At 44.0% G+C, this 13,672-nt stretch overlaps 1 protein-coding gene across 1 annotated transcript in view; it reads right to left on the reverse strand.

The window, feature by feature from the left end:
- Nucleotides 1–13,672, reverse strand: part of GSG1L2 (GSG1 like 2) — an 81,140-nt gene that overhangs the window by 36,517 nt on the left and 30,951 nt on the right. The window contains exon 2 of the mRNA XM_063456087.1: nucleotides 6,195–6,242. Coding sequence (XP_063312157.1) covers nucleotides 6,195–6,242 — 48 coding nt within the window. The remainder of the gene's footprint in view (nucleotides 1–6,194; nucleotides 6,243–13,672) is intronic.

Raw genomic sequence — 13,672 nt, forward strand, 5'->3', positions numbered from 1 at the left:
AGAGATGCAAAAAATCCCGTCGGGATGTGCCAGGGGATGGTGTGAAAGTAGTAAAGGAGCCGCGGGAGGACGTTCATCTTTATTACCGATATACGTCCCTGCCAGGAGATGTGGTCGTAGTTCCAGCTTTTGAGATCGTTGAGGATTGTGCGCAAAAGGGGGATGTAATTCGTGGCATAAATTTCTTTCGGGTTCCTGGGTATCCAGATTCCCAGGTATCGCATCTGGTCCCGACACCAATGAAAGGGGTATTCACGTTGAATTTGCTCTCCTACGTCCATCGGGGTCGAGACATCTAATATTTCGCATTTAGTTAGATTAAGTTTCAGTCCCGATAACCGGCCATACGTATCGAATTCTCGCATCAATGCCGGCAGGGAATCAGTCGGGTCGCTCACGAAGAAGAGCATGTCGTCTGCGTATGCAGCTACCTTATGTTCCTGGGTCCCATGCCGAAACCCCCTGATCTCCGGGGTAAGTCTCACCCTATCCAAGAATGGTTCCAGCGAGATGGCAAACAAGAGTGGTGATAATGGGCAACCCTGACGCGTGCCGTTGTGGATGGTGAAGGCGTCCGTGAGGGCGCCATTCACTCGTACTTTAGCGCAGGGGTCCGTATATAGCGCCTCTATCCAAGCCATCATCCCTCTTCCTAGTCCCACTTTTCGTAGCGTCGCCATCATGAAGCTCCAGTTTACCCGATCAAAAGCCTTTTCGGCATCTGTGGAGAGCATTAGTAGGCCTGAATTTTCTCTAAGGGCTAATGCCTGAACAGAGAACGCCCGGAGCGTGCAATCTCTGGCTTCCCGTCCCGGAACGAAGCCCGTTTGGTCCGGGTGTATCAAGCGTGGCACATACCGTTGTAATCTGGTAGCAATGATCTTAGTGAAGAGTTTCACATCCACGTTAAGAAGCGAGATCGGCCGGTAGCTGCTGCAGTTTTCGGGGTTTTTGCCTGGTTTAGGAATTACCGTGATGGTGGCTGCCAACGTCTCCTGGCGTAGTGTGTCACCCTGTTGAAGTCGATTGAGGGCTGACATTAGATGCGGCGCAAGAATGTCCCTGAATGATTTGTAATATCCCGCCGAGAGTCCGTCTGGTCCCGGAGCTTTCCCTCTTTTTGCTGTCTTAATCGCTGCCTGTACCTCTTCCGTGGTGATCGGGACCTCCAGTAGTTCTGCTTCTTCTGGTGTTAGAGCGTCGGGTTGGAAACCTTGTAGGTAACGCCATGTTGCGTCTTGTAGGTTCGCTCCGTGGGCATCGGGGAGTGTCGGTGTGGAATTGTATAGTTGTCTGTAGTAGTTACAGAATTCAGTGGCAATTGCTTCAGGGAATTGAGTAAGTGAGCCATCGGTCTTCCGGAGTTCGTGAACCTGTGCCCTTGCTTGTTGGGGCCGGATCATGCGGGCCAGGAGTCTCCCTCCTTTATTCGCATGGATGTAGAAGAAGGCCTTGGATCGTTGTGTCGCCCTATGGTGTTTGCTGGCAACCAGGTCTGCCAGTTGTCGGCGGGCATCCAAAAGTGGGCGATAGTGTTCTTCAAGTTGTGATCGTTTGTGCTGTGTTTCCAAGCGGGAGATTTGGTCGGTGAGCTCCAACATACGTCGCTGCGATTCCCTCTTCTTGCGGGAAGCAATTCTAATGAGGTGACCTCGAAGTACACTCTTATGTGCCTCCCATAGCGTCACTTTTGATACCTCTTCCGTGTCGTTTTCCCTGAAGTAATTAGTGAGGTGTTCGGTCAGGTCAGCCAGCACACCCGGATCCGAGAGGAGCGACTCATTTAGTCTCCACTCCATCTTGGCAGGCCTGAACAGCGGGGAGTCAAGCTTCACGGCCACTGCACTGTGGTCTGACCACGGTGTGGGTGCGATTGTTGCCGACTGTATGTGTTGGAGGCCTTCTTGTTGGATCAGAATATAATCAATGCGAGAGTATCTTCTGTGTATGGCGGAGTAGTGCGTGAAATCACGGGTTGTTGGATGAATGGTCCGCCACGCGTCCACCAATCTCGAGTCTCGCATGGTCTTCTTGATGGCCCTAATCGCGGATTGTGGGATACAGCTGTGTCCCGTCGAGGAGTCCAGCAACGGATCCAGTGGAGCGTTAAAGTCCCCCCCTATGATGAGGGTGCCTTCCGTGAATGCTGCCAGTTGGCGGAATGTTTTGCATAGGAACATCGCCTGTTTTGCGTTTGGCGCATAGATAGAGGCAAAGGTGTATGTCTTCCCCTTAATCGTGCCTTTGATGAAGAGAAACCTACCGTTGGGGTCTGTCTGTCGGTCCAGCAGAGTGAAGGCCAGATTAGCGGCCAGCAGTATCGCAACTCCCACCTTGCGGGCTTCGGGATGAGTGCTGTGATAGTTAATTGGGTAGACTCTGTCTTTCAGTCTATGGGTGTCCGAGGATTTGAGATGTGTTTCTTGTAGCATTGCTACCGAGATCCGTTTGCGATGAAGTTCTCGTAGGAGGTGTGCGCGCTTCTCAGGTGAGTTAAGGCCTCGGCAGTTTTGCGTAAGGACATGTAGAGGCGCTGCTGTGTACGCCATTGGGATAGTGCGGGCGAGGTCGCTGGTGACTCCGCGGTCGTGTTTAGGTGTTCTGGGTCCAGTGGCCTTCGCGCGCGCTGCCTGTCGGTGTGAGGGGGGGGGGGGGGGGGGATGGGAGGGTGGAAGAGAAAAAAGAAGAAGGTTGTAAGTGCAGTTAAAGAAGATGAAAGGTAGAACCTTCGTAAGTTATAGGTCCCACGAGTTGGGGGCGGCTCGGCCCACACCCAGTGTAGCCCGTCCCAGGAGGCCCCTGTTGTGAGTGCTCAGTGTTACGTTATCAATAAGAATTAAAGTTAACTCCTCCACTCGAGGGTGTCCTGTGTAGCTGGGTGGATAACAGGACCGTACCGTTCCCTATCAGGCTAGGGCAGCCACGGTCCTGGGGCCCCCAGTAATGTGGTCTACACAGGTGTATGTCGGGGTGGCGGTGTGGCCGAAGATGTCTTGTGTCACTGTCCGGTCAGTAATGGATGTACAGTGTCCAGTGATGTAGTAGTGTGTGTACTCTCAAAGGAGTGTCCGTGTCCCACATGTTCCTTAGTTGAATTTAATGGCCAATACTTGTATAAAAAATCGAGTATTACGGTCACGAAGTATGGGGGAATGGGTCTACAACTGTAGGGATAGACGGTACGTGTGGCTGCTGGCTCTACCCTGTGTCGGGGCGGATAGCCTTTTGCTGTCGTAAGGTAGTTCGAATTTTGGGCCGTGTCTGGCCGGGCCGGCCGCACAGGGAGTTGAATATTAAATTAACATATATAATCTATTTCACTAGTTTTGATTACCCCCTCCATTCCGCTTTGTTCTGCTGTTTCACTATGTGGTGTATACTAGTGGAAACACAAATGTAAGTGAAGCTTTAAGGGTGGATTTTGTTTTACGTACCCATTAAAGCAATGCAGTATACGCTTCTTAAATGCATCCCTGATTATAAAGGGGACATTGTAACTCTCTTGTCAGAAAACGATGGGATTGCTCTGCTCAAAAACCTACAAATAGTGCTACGAAGTGGGGAGATCAGAAAGAGCGGGGGCAATTGGAACTTGATGTTTCGTGTGTATATTTGCAAGTGAGTATTGTTAGCTTCATTTATTGTGAACTCACATATTTTAATGCAATCCTTTTTAATCTTTATTTGTGGAATAAAACATTGAAGGTAAAACACCATTGTAGACCCCTTGGTTCTCTTTTCTGTTCGCATGCTGCAGATAATTAACCTTAAAGTGACAGATTTGTGTGGGATGCATACTCCTCTTCCTGCAAGCAATACTTACCCAGAACCAGGGAATAGGTGATATGAAGATTTGTGAAACAATTATAGATAAGTATTGAATATTTTGTTCAACTTGTGTATGCACTTGATTAGGCACCATGTTCACCAAAACAAAATGATCTTAACAAAACATCTTGGTGTGTAGATCATGTCCCTGCAGTCTCACTGCTCACGTCTCTGCCATTTTGGAGTTAAATCACTTTTGTTTACGTTGCCCTAGTCACACCTCCCTGCATGTGACTTGCACATCCTTCCTAAAAACTTCCTGTAAAGAGTTATCTAATGTTTAAAAGTCCTTTATTGCACATTCTGCTTAATTTAGATTTTTTTTCTATATCCTGCTCTGTTAATAGCTTGTTAGACCTTGCAGTAGTCTCCTGTATGCAATTAAACATACATTTTCATAGCGGGAGAGAAAAACTTTAAAAGCAAGATACATCTGATTGAAAATGAAACCATTTTATTTCCACGCATGCTGTGTCAGTCACAGACAGGAGAGGTGTGGCTAGGGTGGCATGAACAGGAAAATAGTGATTTAACTCCTAAATGACAGAGAATTGAGCAGTGAGACTTCAGAGGCATGATCTATACACCAAAACTACTTCATAGAGCTAAAGTTGTTTCAGTGACCATAGTGTCCCTTTAATGCGTGTTAACATTGGTTATGATGCACTTTAATTAATAGTAAGTGCAACACTATTTTATTTGTCTGGTTTAAGCACATACACTGCTCCTTGTATAACAGCTAATTCAAGAGGTTATTGCATGGAATCTTTTACAAACAAGACGTTAGATTCATGCATTTAAATAGGGTCAGGAAGGAACCAGGACATAGTTGCAACCTTTAATCACTTACTTTCTCAATATACTCGATTGCAAGCTCATAAGTAATAAATGTTATTGAGCATTTAGATGACAAATCATTTCTGGGCATCAGTTATCTATTCAATAAAGACTGTCAAAATAAAAAATTTCTAAGAATTTTACTGTAAATGTTCTGTTTCTTAACAAAAAAAAAAAGAAAGATAGATAATTTTGCTGAAATTATTCTTAAAATGATAAGATGAAGGCCGAGGGCTGTTGTCATGAGTAAATCGGTACCAGGGTACTGAGCTGATATGCCAAGAAGCTAAACTATGCTTCCATAATCCTCTTTATTAAACAAACATCTCTCATGAAATTGATTCATCCCTCCATGGTATCTTAGTTGGAGGTTTGGAGAACGTAAACTGTCTTTCTCCAAGCGCAATAATAAAAGAATTAATCATTTAAGGAGAACAAGCTTCAGATGTCCTATCTACAAATAAAATGTCCTACAAGTAAGGTTTGGGAAAAAACAGATAAGAATATTCACACTTTGCAACATGATATAAACAATTTAATATTAACTCTAACTGCCATGTGAATTAAGGGAAATTAACAATTTGTTGTACCTCAAGACCTCTTTGTTCTCCAGTTAAAAATTAACCTCAAGTGCTCAAAGTTCTTCCGTTGGAATTAAACACAGAAGATGTTGGAAATGGTTAGCTTTGTAAGTTAACCTCTGGAGCGGTTGGAACTGGTTATTACTCTAATAAATTAAAATATGTCCTCGGGGAGCGTCCTGATTGTCAGCACAAGCGGCTAGATGGTGTGTTTTATTCTGGACTTTGGTAATGACCAACAGGGACTTTGTGAGAAGTTGGATCTCCGGTTTATTGCACACAGCAACATATTTACCATCTACGAACCAAACAAGCTCCACAAGTCAACAAATGAATTTCCAAACCTCCAAAACAACCTTGTGTTTCTGACTGTACTTTCCTACTTCAAAACAACAATTGATTGTAGTGGTTGTGATGCTAGGAGTGTATGTGCGCGTTCTATCTGTATGACTGTTTTAAAATGGTCCAACAAAAATGGAGGATTCTGTGACAATCAAAGCTCAACCCTCTATGATGAAGATGTTGCGCAAAACACCGGATTACAAATTCTAAGCTGACAGAGGTTCCTTGTCAATTTGGCCCACCTGTCTCCACTCCATGTTTTCAGGAGATACTGGAGGTCAGTGATATATACAAAATGCGTTGGGCTGTCAGCTGTTGGCAATCACTGTCATATCAACATGTCCTAAACAGCTGTTTCTATGTAACATCTTCTACTATATCTGTCATCAGAAATACCCAGATTAAAGGTGGACATCACCAAGTATCAATTTGACCGCATAAGGTTATGCCTTTACTGGTGAAATAAAGCTATAGAGGAGGGGGTAGGTCAGGGTACTAACTATGCATTACTTCTCTAAAGCACAGACTGCAATTACAATTAATTACGTGTTACATATATTCCATTAACTATATTACTCAATAAGATAAAGATAAATAGATTTTTACCTCTATCAGCGGGTGGTGTGAGTGTAATAAAACTTCGACACTTCTCTCCTGAAAGAATAAAAAAACACACAAAAAAGAACAATTATAAACAGATTGCCTTTTTAGGTAGAATAGTTCTTTACATTTTTAAAGCTCTATAACAATCACAGTATGTACAGCTTATAGCAATGACTATGGTGGAATAATTCTATGGGTGCAGTACTTTGTTTATTTGTGAAACTGATTCATACCTCTCAATATTTCTAATGGACAAAGAGGTACGCTTTTATTTAGGATGTGAGTGGGGGAGGTGGGGTGGAGAAATTTTAGATGACTTACTAATACCAATTTATACAACTAAAATGTATTTTATAACAAGAACATTGTATCTTATTTACGCAGACTGAATTCTAAACACATTTCTTCTAATTGAAAGACACATCACTGTGAGTATTATTGCGTGGAGCTCAGGCACACCAACAATATGGAACTTCTAGAAAAGTGGACATTAGGAGAAAAAAAGAGGGACAGAGGGATGTGGTCTTAAAATAGGGACAGTCCCTCAAAATAGGGACACTTGGGGTGTTTACAAGAGGTTTGAGAAAATTCAGGGCTTTCATTCCACGTGTAATCCAGCCCCGTAGCAGCTGCTGTTATAATGGGGATGTTTTAATTTCCGAATAACCCGTACAAGCCCGTCAAAGGCTGGTTGACAATGATAGACTGTGTGTGTGCTAGGGGGATAGCTAAACCTGGATGAATTGATATGGATACTGCAAATTTTAGAATACCCATTACCTTTCAACATAACGAGGAAGTGTTTTTCTAAAAGTTCATGTATTCTTTCCCAATTTAATTTTTTTAATGGGACTATTACAGTATTTAACCAATGCGGGAACCTGTCCATGGTGTTAGGTGGGTGAGGGGGACTCGATGCAATGTGGTATTTCTCCAGTAACACTGATGTAGTGGAGAGGACACATTGTAACTTTATCTGTGACTGTTCCGTTTACTGTGTAGGAAATAGAATTTACATACCCAGAGGAACAAGAAACTCGTATAGGAAACTTGATATATATGATTATTTTATTATTTCTGCTTCAATGCAGTTTATCTCCTTTACAGCTTGTTATAATGACATTCAGGGATGTATCCACTAAACAGCGATCTGGAATGACCCGATAAATGTACCTTAACCCCTTAAGGACCAAACTTCTGGAATAAAATGGAATCATGACGTGTCAGACATGTCATGTGTCCTTAAGGGGTTAAACAGCAGAACTGGAAAAAAACTCACTGGAAAATTTATTTTTAGTTCTAATAAGCAGAATTTAACCTACATTTTACAAATGGGTCCTATTCAAACAACTGTTTAGTGAGTATGTCCCATAATGTAAATGTAGTTTAATATACTGCCTGTTAGCTAAGCCAAGCTTACAAAAAGACAACGTGTCCTAGCAACGTTTCACATATCCTTTTAATAGGCAGTGTTACGTAATGGGTCACTCTGCACGTCAAAGAATTTGTTAAAGCAGTTTATCAACTCTAATATAAACACTTCATCAAGCACCATAACCACTTTATAGATTTTTAATTGACTTTGTTTTGTGCTTTTTTCCCCCCTTCAGCTTTCCAACTGATGCAGGACTGTAGAATAAGATATGGTTATCAAATGAGGGTGAAATAAAATGAAAACGTTGGAAAGATTTGCATATTGAATGCATTTTCATTGTCCTTTGTTTCAGCTGAGCGAAACGTACAGAAAATGACTGATGTTGGTCTTCTCAGTATAATGCTTAACTTATATTACGAGGCAGGTTAAAATTCACAGCAGAGGAGTTCACATAGATTGTGAAGTTTCGGCAGCCAGTATCAAAAGAGCTTAGCTCAACGCATTTCATACCTGAGGTGGCACTTCCTAATGAACAGTTGAGCCTAACTTGTAAGAAGTCAACCTCAGGCGTGAAACGCGTAGAGCTGAGCTCTTTTGAAGCTGTCCGCTGGCAATTCACAATCTATGCGTTCTTTTGTTATATGAATTTGAACCTAGATCTCAATAACAGTTAAGTATTATATTATGCAAGATGACCTAGAGGGCATTTCAAAAAAAAATATTTGTATCTCTGATCTGCATAAAATGTCAGTCTTCTGTATGCTTAAAGGTATTTATGCTGAAATCTACCAAGCGAGCTTTGCATATAGCCTAACTAGGTATCAAAAAGATATAATATGGCATAATAAATTAATAAAAAATAATATAATAAATATATATATAAAGCTAAAGGAAGTTGGAGTCGAATCACAGCAGTACTAGAAGAACATAAATGCAATAATAAAATAAATAATACTAATAATAAAAAAGGTTAATAATATAATAATAAATATAGAAACAGATTTCAAATTGTACTGTGCCTGTAAGCTCTGTCAAAAGTGCTTAACAAATGTGGGGAGCATATCAACAAATATAGTTAAAGTATACATAAAGCAATACATATGTACAAAACTGGAGCACAAAGCTAATGATATAGAGGTCCAATTCTGTAAAAATGCAAAGATACAGATGTCTGTGACTCTTGCCACCCAAGCACTAGTCTCTCACAACTGTTTCCTGCAGGTGATTGCTATTTATTTGATGGGGGAGGTGGGAACTTCCAATGTTTCGTTCGGGTTTGCAAGTCCCTATCAGAAGTGCTGACAATACGCCAGGAGGCAGCTCACCTATTGTAAATGTATCTAAAAGAAGAAATATCTTCTCAAATACAAAGTTTGTTCCACAAGATCCAAAGAGCCAGCGTAAACTTGTGAAAACAATGTGCACTCACACTGCATTTTCTCATTGTGCCCTTGGACACGGTTTCATTTGTGATTGATAGTTCCAGTGAAATTATAAGAATCACAGAGGTAACAGTTACAATATAGGTGTGACAGTAGTCAACATCACCTGGGGTTTCGTGAGGACACTTTATGTAGGACCCTGGACTATTCCGATGTCTAATTCACCCTGCACCCATTATAGGTACAAGGTGTGTATAATGCATTTGTTTGTTAACTCATTTGTGTTCTCTCCTGTCCTGATGACGCTTTTTACCAACTAGGTGTATTTAGCAATGGGACCTGTATAGCCCCCTCTGTTGGTAGCAACAGCTATATGCACTACCTGTATAGCAAGACTTGTTAATTTGCATATTCAGGTAGATTTCCATATTGCTAATTTTGCAGGCAGGAGAGATATTTTGTGTTAATTATTGTCTTCCCCACTTTTTTATATATAAGTCATTATGTTATTATAAGTCACTGTGTGTTTTCTGATATAATTTGATTATTTGTTTTTTATTGAGATCTCACTATAAGTTTAATGTAAGGAGCAAATGAGCTAGTTCCAAGAAAAAAATAAAGTTTTGTATGTTAGCTCCTTTTGGAACTGTGTGTCCAGTTTGGAATTGCTCAGGGATCCCAGTAACAAAGTTGTCATTCCTGTTGGCTGGTTGCACGGTACCTGTAGCTGGGGAGCAATAGGAGAGCTAGACGTGAGAGCCACAAGTGTCTTTATAAAGACAAGAGCAATCACTGTACAGGGTGTGGATACATGTCTGGTAAATTACCTAAAGAGACAAAGGCGGAGGGGACGATACCTGCCTGGAAGAAGGCAGCTGCAGCCTGGTCGGGTGGAAGAGTTCCAGAGAGACCCTAGTCAAGCTTTGGCGACTGGGTCAGAAGCATTCCAGGGTCCTGCAAGCAGCTAGTTAGCAGACTAAATGGATGTACATGAACTCCATCACAATACGTGTAATGGTACTTTAAATTCGGCTGACACATTAATGGAAATTACTGGACATTGTCATAAAATGCTGATATGATGGAGAGAATTACACAATATTTCAAGCCCTTTTAATTTTTTGAGATAGCAAACTCTTGATGAGTTTAGTCTGGCCTGTTTAACTAAACGTACAGACTTGGGTAAAAGACTGCACGATGTGGAGCACGAGCACTCTGAATGTTCGCACAGCAGTTCCTTGGAGTGAAGATTGAAACAGAAGGTGAACAGGATATTGGATTTCGTTAGGAACAAATAATACCAACTGATAGGGAAAAAATCCAAGATTATCAGCAGCTTCTCCTGCCAACACTCAGACACTGTCAGTCTATACAATTGCCGTGGGCAGCTTGCCTGGCATGACATTATTGCACAGTCGTTATTCGGCATGTGCCAACTATACCTTAATAACACACAGACACCAAGTTTTCTGTTGGAGTATAACGTCCACAGCTTTATTAATTAATATGAATATATATATAATTAACAATTTAGGGTCATTGTCAACAGTACTCCTTTCGTTACGCTCTTTCCTGTATCATACCCCCGACAATGACCCTACCAAAATAAACATTAACATAACCAATAATATTTACATGTAACTCAACGGCCTACCAAGAGGCCCCACCTCCATTTGTCCAACTGCAGGGGTGTACCCAGACACCCCTACACCCCTTGGTTCGTAGCCACCGATGGGCTCGAACCTACCTCCAAACTTTTAACTTCCGGCCTACTTTCGCCTAGACCTTGGCCTACCAATTTCTTAATCCACCAAACTTCCAGTTTAACCAAGACCTTTTCCCGCCGCTGTGACCAAACGGGAACAACTTCCAAAACATAGGGTGGGTGGGAGGGACAATTTACAGGTAAGAAAGGCTCAAATTAGAATGGACTTACCCTAAAATGGCCGCTATTTAACATCCCTTCTAAACCACGCCCCCTAGCACAAACCTTAGGACAACCCCTTGACCTAAACTTCACCTGCCTACTCCTGGCTCTGTCAAGGCCCACTTCTCCCTGCGTTGCTCCGTGGTTTCATGACATTATTGCACAGTCGTTATTCGGCATGTGCCAACTATACCTTAATAACACACAGACACCAAGTTTTCTGTTGGAGTATAACGTCCACAGCTTTATTAATTAATATGAATATATATATAATTAACAATTTAGGGTCATTGTCAACAGTACTCCTTTCGTTACGCTCTTTCCTGTATCATACCCCCGACAATGACCCTACCAAAATAAACATTAACATAACCAATAATATTTACATGTAACTCAACGGCCTACCAAGAGGCCCCACCTCCATTTGTCCAACTGCAGGGGTGTACCCAGACACCCCTACACCCCTTGGTTCGTAGCCACCGATGGGCTCGAACCTACCTCCAAACTTTTAACTTCCGGCCTACTTTCGCCTAGACCTTGGCCTACCAATTTCTTAACCCACCAAACTTCCAGTTTAACCAAGACCTTTTCCGCCACAGCACTTGCCTTGACCCCTTAAGGACATGTGCGACCCCCACCACACAGAAACAGGGCTTGTGCTATCCCATCTTGCAAACCTAGATTAAAAAGGTCATAGCCCACATCTGACAAATGCACTCCGTCTGCCCGAAAATAACCAGGTAACCGCTCTTCCAATTCCCGATGCCGTACCACCACTCCTCCTAGCCTACGAATGAACGTCGACATGGTCTTGTTCACCTTACCACGGCATCGAGAAACAGCCTTCACATCCCTGGCGTATCTCCAGCATAAACGAGGTACCATCTCCGACCATACCACTTTCACGCCAGGGATAAGCCCCCTCAATTTATCCACATCCCGCTTCATCCATTGAACCAGATCACGCTGGGGAATCAAGCCCAAATCGTTCCCACCCCCGTGAACTACCACCACATCCGGTAAGGCCCCTTCTGCTACCTTACGAAACAGTGCCGTACACATGTGCTGCCAATCAAACCCCCGATAACCAAACCAGAATAGTGCCACCCGGTCCACAGGAAAGCCCAGCTGCGTTCCGTCTCTTCTAACTGCGGCCCTCCTCCGTGCCCAGTGAATATACGAATGGCCGATTATCCACACCGTCCAACCTAAAAGGAAACATAACAGTGATGAAGCAGCACATACCCCCCAAAACACATCCACTGTCAACCCCCAACTCAAACCAGCCTATCTGGCCGTACATAAGAGCGAAAACGAAGCGATTCCCATCTCCCAATCCTTTTTATCCGCTCATCCCCTAAGCCCAAGCGAGCCGCTTCGGTCGCTGCACCAATGCGGAATGAATGTGTACCAAACTGCATGGGCTCCAGACCCAATCTCTGTAATCCCAAACGGAAAACCCGCACAAATTGGAACCGAGACAACGCCGTACCGTCGGCATGAATGAAGAAACATCCTCTCCTTACTGGGCGGAGTACTAAAAACCCCCGCCCGCTTGCCACCGGACACAACCCTGACCCCGGCAATTCAAATAACGTTACCGTGAAACCTTTCCCGAAGACATCCGTCTTCGATCGAACCAGCCGGATCATCACCCTGTCCCCACCAACCGTCACATCCTCCAGCCTAAGTCCGCCAACCCCTTTCTTGTTGGCACTAAGCAACTCCCCAATCCGGAATGCCCCAAAAAAGGCCCACGAAAAAGCCACCGTAAACAACGTCACCTCGAACCCGGAAAAACAGATCTCCGGCAGTATGCCCAACAACCCTTGCAACACTGCAAACGAGACTGGTCGTCTCGTATCTTTCGTCTTTTTACCTTTCCTAAAACCCCGAACTGCCTGCCTCACTATAAAATGTTTCGTGACATCCGCCCATCCATTAAATTTAAACATAAACGCCAAAGCCGACAAGTGCCTATCCACCATTGACGGCGACGCCTGCTTAGCGAACAACCTGCACAGTATCCATAACAGTACATCCAGCCGAGCATCCTCAGAGCTCCCTGCCCCAATCTCCTGCATAGTATCCTCCCAAACCTGCCAAACCTTAACATAGGAAAACCATGTCCCAGGCGCCAGAGACTTCTTTACGTATTCCCCAAGCAGGACGTCCCGAGCTCCCACATCTCCGCAGGACAGGCCAGGCCGTCCTCCTCCGCCTCCGGTGCCGCCTCCCGAAAGCGCTCCCACTGCAAGCGAGACAGCGCGTCAGCAACAACATTGTCGAGTCCCGGAATATGCCGAGCACGAAACACAATATTACACGACATGCACAAAAGGACCAATTGCCGCAACAGCTGTACCACTGGCCAGGAGGAAGCAGATAAACCATTAATAGCCTGAACCACCGCCATGTTATCCGAATTGAACACTACCCTTTTATTGGCTAACTCCGCCCCCCATAACGACACCGCCACCACAACTGGGAAAAATTCCAAAAAGGCTAAGTTCCTAATTAAAGGGCTCGCCTTCCACGCCTCCGGCCACTCCTCCGCGCACCACTTTCCAGCCAGGTACGCCCCGAACCCGACGCTACCCGATGCGTCCGTAAATAAACCCACATCCGCGGAGGATCCCACCGGATCCCGAAAGAACACTCTCCCATTAAACTCACTCAAAAACCTAGCCCAAACCTTTAAATCCTCCTTCATGTCCACCGAAACTCTGACATAATGCGACGGCTTTTTAACACCACTCGTCGCCCGTGCCAACCGCCTGCAGAACACCCTCCCCAT

The sequence above is a fragment of the Pelobates fuscus genome, chromosome 5 (assembly GCF_036172605.1).
Source record: "Pelobates fuscus isolate aPelFus1 chromosome 5, aPelFus1.pri, whole genome shotgun sequence".
Taxonomy (NCBI): Eukaryota; Metazoa; Chordata; class Amphibia; order Anura; family Pelobatidae; genus Pelobates; species Pelobates fuscus.